The sequence below is a fragment of the Schistocerca gregaria genome, chromosome 3, assembly GCF_023897955.1.
Source record: "Schistocerca gregaria isolate iqSchGreg1 chromosome 3, iqSchGreg1.2, whole genome shotgun sequence".
In the NCBI taxonomy this organism is placed as follows: domain Eukaryota; kingdom Metazoa; phylum Arthropoda; class Insecta; order Orthoptera; family Acrididae; genus Schistocerca; species Schistocerca gregaria.
This window is the reverse complement of record NC_064922.1, coordinates 872,509,128-872,522,629: the sequence shown is the minus strand read 5'-3', so window position 1 is coordinate 872,522,629 and position 13,502 is coordinate 872,509,128. Positions and strand designations below refer to the sequence as shown.

Sequence of the window (13,502 nt, the reverse complement as noted above, 5' to 3'; positions counted from 1 at the left end):
AGACCAAGATTTATGAAAATAAAGCTTACAAAAACACACTCAAATTCAGAAGTTTGTGTTTACCATGATTGGCATCATAATCGGCCTCACCTTAATGCGGCTGTTAGGAGCGTTAATGTGGGGCTGGGGAGGGCACTGATGGCGGAGGGCATGGATCACATCTCAGTTGTGCCAGTTGGGTCTATCAGTAGATGGTGTCTCACTAGGCATGGCCTGCACCTCAATAGGTATGGGAAGGGGAGGCTGGCTACACTTATAGGTGACAGTGTAGTGGGTGGTGGTGGTAGTGGTATTACTCATGGAAAAATTCCTGTGGTAGTTGGTGTTAGAGTTGCACCTTTCTTAGACTGAAGTCAGCTGATAGGTATACCTGCTTAAAGGAAGTGCCTCTAACTAAGGGCTCACCTCCAGAGGATGTAATGTTTCCAAGTAGAAAAGCAATTAGCATATTTCATCAAAATATAAGAGGTATTAGAGATAAAGTTAGTGAACGGCTAATAGATTTTAACTCTGAAATTATTGGTATATCAGAGCACCACTTAAATAATTTGATAATTCAGAGGCTTCCTTTACCAGGCTACAGATTAGCTGGCTGTTTCTCAAGGAGTTCCTTGCGGAGTGGCTCTGTACGTAAAAAACGGTATTTCATTTGAGTACATAGACATATCATGACACTGCACTGAACAGATATTTGAAAGTTGTGCAGCATTAGTTGAATTTAGTGAAACAAAACTTCTAATTGCTGTTGTTTACAGGTTCCCTAACTCCGACTTCAGAGCATTTTTGCTTAAGCTAGAGAGGGTTTTTGATTCACTTTGTAGAAAGTACCAGAAAGTAGTTATATGTGGTGACTTTCAATATTAATTTTGTACATGATTGTGCAAGGAAAAGGATGTTGGTAGATCTCCTAAATTCATATGATCTGATGCAAACTGTGTTTTTTCCAACTAGGGCGCAGAGGAATAGTAGCACAGTCATATACAATATTTTTATTCCTTCTTCATTATTAGATGGACATTCTGTTAGTAAAAGGGTCAATGGCCTTTCACAGACCACGATGCAAAAATTTTAACATTAAAAGGTTTTTGTACTCAAACAAAAGTCGTATTTAATTACAAACTACGTAGGAAAGTTAATCCAACAGCAATAGAGAGTTTTTCAAAATTTGTCAAGGAACAAGAGTGGCAAGATGTTTATAGTGGCAATAATATAGATGATAAATACAATGACTTCCATAACACATTTCTCATGCTCTTTGACAGTTGCTTTCCATTAGCACTTTCTAAACGGGGTAATAGCAGTAAGGGACAGCCCGGTTGGCTGACTAATGGGATAAGGATATCATGTGGAACAAAGCGGGAATTATATCAAAATGTTAGAAGTAGTCACAATCAAGCTACTGTGACCCATTACAAACAGTATTGTAAGGTGCTTAAAAATATTATTAGCAAAGCAAAAAGTATGTGGTATGCAAATAGAATAGCTAATTCACAGAATAAAATTAAAGCCATATGGTCAGTTGTGAAGGAAGTTTGTGGTCAGCAGCACAAGGTCGATGATATAAAGTCAGTTCGCAGTAATAATATTTCTGTTACTGATAAATCAGATATATGTACAGTATTTAACAACCATTTTCTGAGCATTGCTGGTGAATTAAATAAAAATTTAGTTTCTACAGGAAATCATATAAATTTCTTATTAAATGCCTTTCTGAGATTGATGTCTGAAATACTCCTCTGATACAGACAAGAGGGAGATTGAGTCAATAATTAAATCACTGAAGACTAAGGACTCTCATGGTTATGATGGAGTGTGTAGTAGAATATTAAAGTACTGTGCTGCACATGTTAGCCCTGTATTTAGCCATATTTGTAATTTTTCCTTTAGGAATGGTCAGTTTCCTAAGCGATTAAAGTACTCAGTAATAAAGCCGCTTTATAAAAAGGGAGAAAGTGATGATGTAGATAATTTTAGACCTATTTCTATGCCATCAGTGTTAGCAAAAGTTATCGAAAAGGCTGTGTATGTAAGGTTAATTGATAATTTTAAATCACATGATTTGCTATCAAATGTACAGTTCGGCTTTAGAAGTCGTTTGACAACTGAAAATGCTATATTCTCTTTTCTCTGTGAGGTACTGGATGGGCTAAACAAAAAGTTTCGAACGCTTGGTGTATTTTTTGATTTAACAAAGGCATTTGACTGTGGTGATCTCACAACATTGCTCCAGAAGTTGGATCATTACGGAATAAGGGGAGTAGCTCACAACTGGTTCACCTCTTACTTCAGTAATAGGCAGCAAAAGGTCATTATTCACTATGTTGATAACGGCTGTGATGTGGGATCTGAGTGGGGTACTGTCAAGTGGGGGGTGTCCCAGGGATCAGTGTTGGGGCCACTCCTGTTCCTTATTTATATAAATGATATTCCCTCTAGTATTATGGGTAACTCTAAAATATTTCTGTTTGCTGATGACACTAACTTAGTAGTAAAGGATGTTGTGTGCAACATTGACTCGGTTTCAAGTAGTGCAGTACATGACCTCGGTTCATGGCTTGTAGAAAATAAACTAACATTAAATCACAGTAAGACTCAGTTTTTACAGTTTCTAACACACAATTCAACAAAGCCCGACATTTTAATGTCACAGAACGGGCATATGATTAGTGAAACTGAACAGTTCAAATGCCTAGATGTTCAGATAGATAGTAAACTGTCGTGGAAAGCCCATGTTCAGAGTCTTGTTCAAAGACTTAATACTGCCATTTTCACTATTCGAACAGTATCGAAAGTGAGTGATACTTCGACACGTAAATTAGTCTACTTTGCATATTTTCATTCACTTTTGTCGTATGATATTACATTTTGGGGTAACTCTTCCCATTCCAGAAGGATATTTTTGGCTCAGAAACGGGCGGTTCGGGCAATAAGTGGTGTGAGTTCACGAACCTCTTGTCGACCTCTGTTCATGAGTCTGAGTATTTTGACATTGGCCTCTCAATATATATATTCCTTATTGTCGTTTCTTGTTACCAATATTAGTTTATTTCCAACAGTAAGCATCTTTCACTCAGTTAATACTCGTCAGAAATCAAACCAGCATTTGGATCGCACTTCCTTAACTCTTGTGCAAAAAGGTGTGCAGTATACTGCTGCATCCATTTTCAATAAGCTGCCACTCGAATTCAAAAATCTTAGCAGTAATCCACACACTTTCAAATCGAAACTGAAGAGTTTCCTCATGGGTCACTCCTTCTACTCTGTCGAGGAGTTGCTTGAAAAATTAAGCTGATTCTCATTGTGATGCTGATAGCATTTGCTTAAACTTATGGACTGATTTTCTTTCAGGTTCATGAACATTTATTTTTATCTGTTATTACTTTTACGTTGTAAGTTCATGTACTGACACATTCCATAACCTTGGAGATTTTCTCCTCAATTTGGTCCTACGGAACTTGACATGTAAATAAATAAATACACCATCCACCTCAGTTCTCAGATCCTTGACATCATAACACAACCATTTTACATTTCCTTCATTCTCTGCTGAAGGCTTGCTTTATCGACGACACAGACTACTTAGGCATATGTCTGTCTATATTTTACAACACTGCAATCCCATCCAAGCTGTCTTTGCAAGTGAAAGAATTCTAAGAGGCATGTATATCCAGCCTTCCCAAGTGCATGGCAGGGGGTACTTTGCACTATACCAGAGACTGGGGTTTCTTGTCGAATGAACTACGGGGGCAATAACTGCATCTGCAAGTAACCCAATCATTTCTCTGTTGTTCCCGTGAGGGCTTATCAAGCTATATCTCAATATCTACAATTTTGTTTTCAGAGAGTACTTCACAGTGGAAGATAATACTGATATTAACTGCCAAGTGATTATTATACAACGTAAAAAACACTTCAATTCCATTAGAAACACAGCATGTGGTTTCAGCTCGTGTAAGCTAGGTACCCTTCAATAAACTCTTTAAACTACAATACAATGGGAAGCAATTTAAAAAAACTTATCCCTGTTTGGATTCTACTGCACAGTCACACACATTCTGCCAGCTCTTAAGTGAACCTGGGCTGGTACTAAGCGAAAATTTTGTAAAGTCTTGAAAATACACCTGAGAAAATACAGACAACATACCGTTACATTTCCTCCAGCATCCGATTTTAAATTACGCGTCTCCACACCCAGGCTTCTGCATAGCTGCCGAAGTCGATTTTCATCACATAACACCATTTTCGCACCTACGTTAACTGTCAACAAACAACAACAGTACACACAGGTTTCCGGATCAGAGATTATGATTGCGCGTTCAAGCAACGTAACTTTTTCGCCAGTCAAAAGCAAGGGATAAAATCAGTAATTAGTACGAATTTCAGTTTTTCTGGTACGACTGTGAAAAGAGCGTATCATTAAACAAATAAATATCTAAATTGAATATGTAAATTGAAAGCTTCATCAATAAAAAACAAAAACTAAACTGTGATCCACACTATCATTTCTGTTTCGTGAGCTTTCTTCTGCGGTATCTTAAAAATCTGATATTTGTTAATTGTAGTGAGGGCCAGTTTCGATCAACTTACTTAATATAAGAAATTCTGCTGGGAAATATCTATAGGTAGTAACGCCAAGGACCCAACGTATCATCTCAACTGCCTAAAGTCAATGTTGTGCATACATCAAAATCATTTTCTAGATTTATTTCTGATTACCTCGTCAAACGTAAAGAATATAAGTGTGAGATAATGTAGAAATCCTCATGAAAGCAGTCAGACATTTCTATATACGATATACTTCATCTGTAATGGGCGAAGTTTTACTTGTGAACTCCTGTAATAACTTGCATGTTGCAGACACAAGAATATTTTACTTTGATTTCTTCTTTAGCGTTTGAAAGATTTGTAAGTTCTCCTGTGTGATAAATTAGTGTTATAGAAGCTGTTGTAAGATCGTTGCAAACGATCTTGCAAATAGATCTGTTGATTTTCTTAGTCTTTTGTTAAACATTTATTCATAATTTCGTCAGTGTCATTCCAACCCATCATATTGTACTTTGATGTCTGTTAGATTTCAGTTTTGTCAACACTTGGTCACAACAATCAAGATTAGCTATTTTGTCTATGATAAATGTATTAAAAGTATGTTTCATTCTGACAATATAGTAATTCTGTAAATATAAGCAGTTCTAGTATGGTGTAATATATTCAAATATTTGGCAAAACCCTGACATACGGTCAGGACAGTAGTATTATATCCAAATGTTTTGTTTTTATGTTATACTTTCTGACTTGTTCTACACCCATGAGAATCATATCATTTTTGGGTCTGTGGAACGAAAACATAATCTAATATAATTTTAATAATTGGGATGTGGATGTAAGAAACAAGCTAGCAGAACAGGACGACATGAAAAAATACTACATGGTGTTTCTTTTTATTCGTATAACCAATGTTCTTGATGCATTTCCGTCCTTAAAACTATGCAGCGAAACTTAAAATTGTGTGAGTCACCTACACAGGAAATTTGGGTTGCGCTGGGAACAACACAGTGATTTGGCACCCCTGCAGAACTACAGCCAAAATTTGTATTTTGTCACATGTACTATATGAATTCTGAAACTTACCTCTCAGCTAGTGTGTTGCTCCTCTGTCTCTAAGTTCTTCCTGTTATTCGTTTTCTGTTTGTGCGACGTAAATATGCCCTGACATTGACGTTGCAATTTTCAGGTTTTGCTTTTCCTCACACTGGAGTCTGTTTCTTCCTAAGCCATTCACCTAAATACTTAGTACTTGTGTTTAAAAAATCTGGTGTAAGTTCATTTTCACCTACATATTCTGTAAAAATGGCTGTCACAGCTGAGACCAACTCAGGAAGTGTTGGGTTATGTAATATTTGTCTTCCAACTTGGTTGAAAAGAAAATGATACTTATTTAATGCTCACAGCTGCAAGTCCTTAAATTCTTCTGTAGATGACCTTTATACACTCCTGGAAATTGAAATAAGAACACCGTGAATTCATTGTCCCAGGAAGGGGAAACTTTATTGACACATTCCTGGGGTCAGATACATCACATGATCACACTGACAGAACCACAGGCACATAGACACAGGCAACAGAGCATGCACAATGTCGGCACTAGTACAGTGTATATCCACTTTTCGTAGCAATGCAGGCTGCTTTTCTCCCATGGAGACGATCGTAAAGATGCTGGATGTAGTCCTGTGGAACGGCTTGCCATGCCATTTCCACCTAGCGCCTCAGTTGGACCAGCGTTCGTGCTGGACGTGCAGACCACGTGAGACGACGCTTCATCCAGTCCCAAACATGCTCAAGGGGGAACAGATCCGGAGATCTTGCTGGCCAGGGTAGTTGACTTACACCTTCTAGAGCACGTTGGGTGGCACGGGATACATGCGGACGTGCATTGTCCTGTTGGAACAGCAAGTTCCCTTGACGGTCTAGGAATGGTAGAACGATGGGTTCGATGACGGTTTGGATGTACCGTGCACTATTCAGTGGCCCCTCGACGATCATCAGAGGTGTACGGCCAGCGTAGGAGATGGCTCCCCACACCATGATGCTGAGTGTTGGCCCTGTGTGCCTCGGTCGTATGCAGTCCTGATTGTGGCGCTCACCTGCACGCGCCAAACACGCATACGACCATCATTGGCACCAAGGCAGAAGCGACTCTCATTGCTGAAGACGACACGTCTCCATTCGTCCGTCCATTCACGCCTGTCGCGACACCACTGGAGGCGGGCTGCACGATGTTGGGGCGTGAGCGGAAGACGGCCTAACGGTGTGCGGGACCGTAGCCCAGCTTCATGGAGACGGTTGCGAATGGTCCTCGCCGTTACCCCAGGAGCAACAGTGTCCCTAATTTGCTGGTAAGTGGCGGTGCGGTCCCCTACGGCACTGCGTAGGATCCTACGGTCTTGGCGTGCATCCGTGCGTCGTGCGGTCGGGTCCGAGGTCGACGGGCACGTGCACCTTCCGCCGACCACTGGCGACAACATCGATGTACTGTGGAGACCTCACGCCCCACGTGTTGAGCCGTACGTCCACCCGGCCTCCCGCATGCCCACTATACGCCCTCGCTCAAAGTCCGTCAACTGCACATTCGGTTCACGTCCACGCTGTCGCGGCATGCTACCAGTGTTAAAGACTGCGATGGAGCTCCGTATGTCACGGCAAACTGGCTGACACTGACGGCGGCGGTGCACAAATGCTGCGCAGCTAGCGCCATTCGACGGCCAACACCGCGGTTCCTGGTGTGTCCGCTGTGCCGTGCGTGTGATCATTGCTTGTACAGCCCTCTCGCAGTGTCCGGAGCAAGTATGGTGGGTCTGACACACCGGTGTCAATGTGTTCTTTTTTCCATTTCCAGGAGTGTATGTATTACATCTATGATACAAGTGCAAATTTCGTAACCTACCCTCGTGTGATGTATGCAGTATATTTGAGCTACTTAGTTTCATTGCATTACAATGACAAATTCTATATCATTATACAGTGTGTATATGTGGACAAGGAAAAAAATTCCCAGATTTTTCCCAGATTTCTCAGTGAAAAAGAACCCTTTTTCCTGGGTGAAAATACATTTTTTCCCGTGTTAAGTGACAGTATGCTTTCCCATGGAAGTATAAAACATATCAGTCATTGAATGGTTACTGTTTTGTACACTGGCGTAGAACTTCCCTGCACTTCAGGGAAAATAAAAAAATGAAAGCTCTTTGATGTGCAGAAACATGTATGCTGCATATTTTCGTAGTACGATACACTCCATACTTGGATATTACGAAAGTATAAATTCGAATTCCACCACCACCAAACACAATACGTTACTTTCCGAAGCATTGAAAGCGTTTTGTAAGCCAATCACAGCTCATGTCACGTGATCTCGCCAGCTAATAACAGCAGATATTCAGAGCGTAGGACACGTGATGTAGTCAGCAGTTGCCAGAGAGCACCAGAAAACAGACGTTACTGTATGTGTGCAGCTACGATGGTGAAGGAAGCCCATATGTTCGTACGTATGAAGCATTAAGAGATCATACATTATGTCATAAAAGAAACAGGATATCAGAGGATATTCCAATAGCATCAGGATTTCATAAACTGTACTAAAATCCATAATTCGGCTTGAAGTGCACATTTGTATGTCCAGATTTGCAATGAAGTAGACCCCAATCTGACATTAAGTGTGGTTTTCAGGATGTACATTTTCTTGGAATACCATTACTGTACCATCTCATGTTTGGTACTTTATTATGGTATAATCTCATACGTGCCAGAAGATGAAAAGGTGCACTTGAAATTGAGTGAACAGTTGGAACTAGCCTATATCATGGAATAAAATTCTTCGTTTGACATAAATTGACTGCCTCAGTGGAAAAGATTAATGAAAGACAAATTTCTTTAGCAAACCGACAAAAATAACTTCATTATTCTGTAAGGCGATTAATTTTGACCTGGCAAAATCGTGGAAATAAAATCAGAAAACCGAAACTAATAATGTATTTCAGCTTTCCATAATTATGTAAATGTATTTCAATTCACTTGTCAGTTCCCAACCACATGAATCCATTTTGTTTTCATTTGAAGTGGGAACTGTAAACGAAGAGGAAACTGTAAAAACACTAAATGTAAACATGGGTCGCATGAAGAATACCCCCCCCCCCCCCTACATCCTCTACAACTCAGACTGCTCTGCGAGAATCTGGCAGCTTGGATGAGCCAGAAAAAATTTTCCAGTTAGCATGTGGCTTCAAGTAGGCAGAAGTGGGAGAAGTAACTGCTCATATGCTATTGAACTGTGAATGCATATGAGCCCACTGGCAACTGCTGAGACGAACCTAATGTAAATGCTGTGACGTCAAACTCATCAGAAGCAGTTTGTTGCATAGTCTTTGTCCTAAGGCATTTGACGCATTTTGCTGTTGGCAGACGTTTGTGTGTGGACGGTGTTTTGTTGTTGTAAATGGCGCATTTCCTTTGCAACTAAAGTTTTATTTTGGTTTTTTCCTTGGTTTATGTTTTATTGTTGCACTATTATTGTGCAGTATCAGGATACAGTAATATTCTTTGTTAAAATATCAGTTCTTACCAGTCAAAATTACAAAAATTTAACTGAAAACTAAAACAACGAAAAATTCCTGAAATTCCAAAAAATTCCCCCATTTTCCCTGGATGAAAAAATTTCCGTGATTTTCCCGAATTTCCCGACTGCCCCAGGGCATATACACCCTGTTATAAGATGATCCCTGGAGGAATAAATAAATGTTGCTACCATATTGATGGTTTTCTGCATTTAGAAAAATAATTTAATGTGGTCCTAAGTACTGTGCAGCTGAAACTGGAAGCAGCATATATACACATTTCCCTATCATTCTATGGAAGTCACCCGCGGACAACATACTGATATTAAAAAGGTATCATTGTACCCCAGGCCACCTTCACTGCTGTCTGGCAACAGCCTGAAGTAGGGAGGGAAGGGAGCAGCTGTAGGAAATGAGGTCACTTTACCCGATAATGTAAATCTCTACAGTAACTTATTTTCCAGTGACATAATTTATGTTGCTGCAGCTGGATTTGAAACACAATTTAGTACTTTAGATTGGGACATATGCGTAAATTTCATTGTTTCTGAATTTACAAACCTGTAACTTTGCACTTAGTTGTCATGCACCTCTACAAATTTGTAGGTGTGTGCCAGGATCATTGAATGTAGCAAATCAGAGATGTTTAAGTCGAAAATGTTTTCCTTTTGTGCTGTTCACGAAAATGACCCATCAATGTGCGATTGTTTATCTCATTTCCCTCGGAATCAAACAAATAATGCCCCCCACCTCCATCCACCCCTGCCCCCCCCCTCTGCCCCCCCCCCCAGCATCACCGCCACCACAAACTTATTTTAGGTAGGTATCAACCTTTGCTCTCATAGAAGCTACCACATACTTACGAATGATCCAAATAAAAATGTTTTTCAATCTAACAACTTTTTATGCAGAACAAAACCAGCTAGCTATTACATTAGTCACTAGTAACCATTTGCGTCCATGAGGGCTCTTTCTCACAAAAATGTACAAACCCATATCCACATTTTTGTAACTTTATAATGTACACTAAGTTTTGTTTGTGCTGTCAGAGGATTCATAATGTAATAGCACATTTCAATATAAATATGTTACGACGAGGACAGGAAGCTAAAGTTTCAGTGTTGACAGATTCTCCATGTAAAGTAGCAAGGTAGTCATCTGCAGATAATTAAATTGGATTATGTACAAATGTGTTTTTTTCTTGTGTATACTCCCTCACACGACCACTTTTCAGTTGATTTTTTTCTTCCCACTAACCTCACTCTTTCATTTCTCTCTTGTACTTGTATCCTTGCAATTTTTGTTCCAATTCTCTTGCCTCCAGATGAAATCATTTACTCTGAAGACATTAATGGGAAGACTGAAGTATCCCCACTGGTGAGTGCACTACTCTAGAGAATCAGGTACCTGCATTCAACTCCTGCCAGTTCACAATTTTGATCATCCATTCATGTTTCAAATAAAAATCTAAGAATGGAAAGTCAACAATATTATGAAATGGTAAATTGCCACTCTCCATAAAGAACATTTAGTTGCACGAGTACACAATGAAGAGTGTGTACATATAAGCTTTCAGCCAATGCCCTTTTCAGAAAAGAGAAATGCTCACACATTCACACGAGCTAGAACACCTCGCACACATGACCGCTACCTTCAGCCAGAATGCAAAAGAAACGTGTTGAACCAAAGCAACAATCCAGAGTAGGGGAGGGAAGGGGGAGGGACAGTGCGACAAGGGTGAGGGAACAGGAATTGGTGATGCCTGGAGGAGCACACTGTGACTAGAGGTGGCGAGATACAGATGACAGATGCAGCACTGGAGGGAGAAGATAGGGAAAATCGGGGAGCAGAAAGGAGGGAGGCAGAGGAGAAAGAAAGACCAGTGGATGCAATAGCAGGGAACAGCACAAAATGAGGGTTGAGAGGAGGCGAATTGTGAGATGACAGATCAGAGGGGGCTGGAAACAGTTTGATGGAGGATGTGGGGTCAGTAGGTTAGTGTAGGTCAGGGATGGGATGATTTCAGAGCTGTTGTATGTCTCCTATTCGTGCAGTTTAGAAAAGCTGGTGGTGAATGGAATGATCCAGGCGGCCTGGGTTGTGAATTAGCTATTGAAATCAAGTAATGTACGTAAGCTGCATGTTCTACCAAAAGATGATCCACTTTGTTCTGGGCCACAGTTTGGGGTGGCCTTTTATCTTTGCAGACAGCTGTCTGGCAGTCATACCAATATAAAAAGCTGAACAATGACTGCAGCAGGGCTGTTATATATAATAGCTGCTATCAAAGGGGGTCTTGCCTCTTTTATGTGGTAAGAGAAGCCTGTGACAGGACTGGGCAGATCCTCCACATAGAAGTTGCACAAGGGTAGAGTCTGTATGTGAAGGTCTTCATGAAACCTTTGACATACAGGGCAAGGGAATTACCATGACTGCAGATGTGCTGTCCCCAGGTGGCTCACAGGTGTAGCAGTCTTTTTGGTGTGTCTGTCTGCAGCTCATTGTGTCATCTTTGCAGTGATTGCAGTCTGTCATTTTCTTGATATTGTAAAATGAAACTCTTGTTTGTAGATTTTGGAATTCCCTGAACACTGAAGAAACGAGACAAAACAGAAGCTGCAACACATAATTAAATGTGTTTTTTCATTGTTCAATAAAAGCTGGAATATATTAATCATTGCTACAGTGAAATAGTATGTCGCCCAGAGAACACATCACAACCATAAAAGTACAGAACAGAATGTACTTTGAGAAAACTGTTTATTTCACTGTGTTAAGGATTCACTTGCTTTACGTATTTGTGTGTGTGGGTGTAATATTATTGTAGCATACATAAAAGAGTACTTCATAATAGTATGCTGTAAGGATATCCAGCAGCCAGATGCAGAAGGTGACACTAGGTGGCTATAAAAACCGTGCAGATTGTAAATGGAATTTTATGCGGAATCAATACCCACAGGCAAACACTTAACTTACTGTACCTCATTAATGTAAGGTCCACCCTCTCATGCAAAGAATCTTTTAGCTTTGTTTCCTGACAGTTGAATAATCACTGAAAATCAAGTTCACTGTAACGGCTTAGAATTCCCAAGTCTCGTGTGAAAATTCCAGCTGATGACAAATGAAGATGGAAATTATTATTAGAGTTTTCACATATCTCAATGACACTTTCAATTTTACAAATTGTTTGCTGCATAGGGTCTAAGGGGCTAATATTTTAATTTTGAAAAGGTTACATTACAACTCACCACATGGATGAGATATTGAGGCAGGCACAAGAAAAAGACTGCTACACATGTGAGCTCCCAGCCAGAAAGCCTTGTTCATGGCCAGATGTAGTCCTCACTTGTGAGAGGGTTGTGATTGCATCAATATCTGTATTTTCTACGTTAGAAGAAGACCTTTCGGCCACAAGTGCTCATCTATAGCAGTATTTTTGTTGTATTTTTCAGCAACTCAACAGCTCATCTACATATCATTAATCTATCCTTTTCTCAATATCATTGTTATTCAGGGTGTATATGCGGACAAGGAAAAAGAATCCTGGATCTCCCGGTTAAAAGTACACTTGCTCCCAGGTGAAACTACACTTTTCCATGTTAAGTGGCATTATACTTTCCCTTGGAACAGTAAAACCTATCAATCCATTGAATGGTTAAGGTTTTATACACTGGCATAGAACTTAAAGGCACGTTAGGAAACGAACTTCAGGGAAAAAATGCGTTTTGGAAAGATCTTTGATGTGCAGCAGCGTCTATGCTGCATACTTCCTATTACTAAAGTGCCGTATGTGACCAAAAGTATCTGGACACACGCAAAAACATATGTTTTTCATATTAGGTGCATTTTGCTCCACCTGCTACCAGGTACTCCATATCAGTGACCCCAGTAGTCATTAGACATCGTTAGAGAGCAGAATAGGGCGCTCTGCAGAACTCACGGACTTCGAACATGGTCAGGTGATTGGATGTCACTTGTGTCATACGTCTGTGCGCGAGATTTCCACACTCCTAAACATCCCTAAGTCCACTGTTTCCAATGTGATTGTGAAGTGGAAACGTGATGGAACACGTACAGCACAAAAGTGTACAGGCTGACCTCTCTCTGTTGACTGAAAGAGACTGCCGACAGTTGAAGATGGTTGTAATGTGTAATAGGCAGATATGTATCCAGACCTTCACATAGTAATTCCAAACTGCATCAGGATCCACTGCAAGTACTATGACAGTTAGGCAGGAGATGTGAAAATTTGGATTTCCTTGTCGAGCGCCTGCTCATAAGACACACATCACGCTGGTAATTGCCAAACGACGCCTCGCTTCGTGTAAGGAGCGTAAACATTGGACGATTGAACAGTCGAATAACGTTGTGTGGAGTGAAGAATCGTTTGGCCGAGCG

The 13,502-nt window shown here is 40.3% G+C and overlaps 1 protein-coding gene across 1 annotated transcript in view; it reads right to left on the bottom strand.

Moving 5' to 3' along the window:
• Positions 1-4,310, bottom strand: part of LOC126354922 (eukaryotic translation elongation factor 1 epsilon-1) — a 30,021-nt gene extending 25,711 nt beyond the window's left edge. Inside the window, exon 1 of the mRNA XM_050005015.1 lies at positions 4,145-4,310. Within this exon, the coding sequence (XP_049860972.1) occupies positions 4,145-4,240 (96 nt within the window). The 5' untranslated portion in view covers positions 4,241-4,310. The remainder of the gene's footprint in view (positions 1-4,144) is intronic.
• Positions 4,311-13,502: the final 9,192 nt, after the last annotated feature.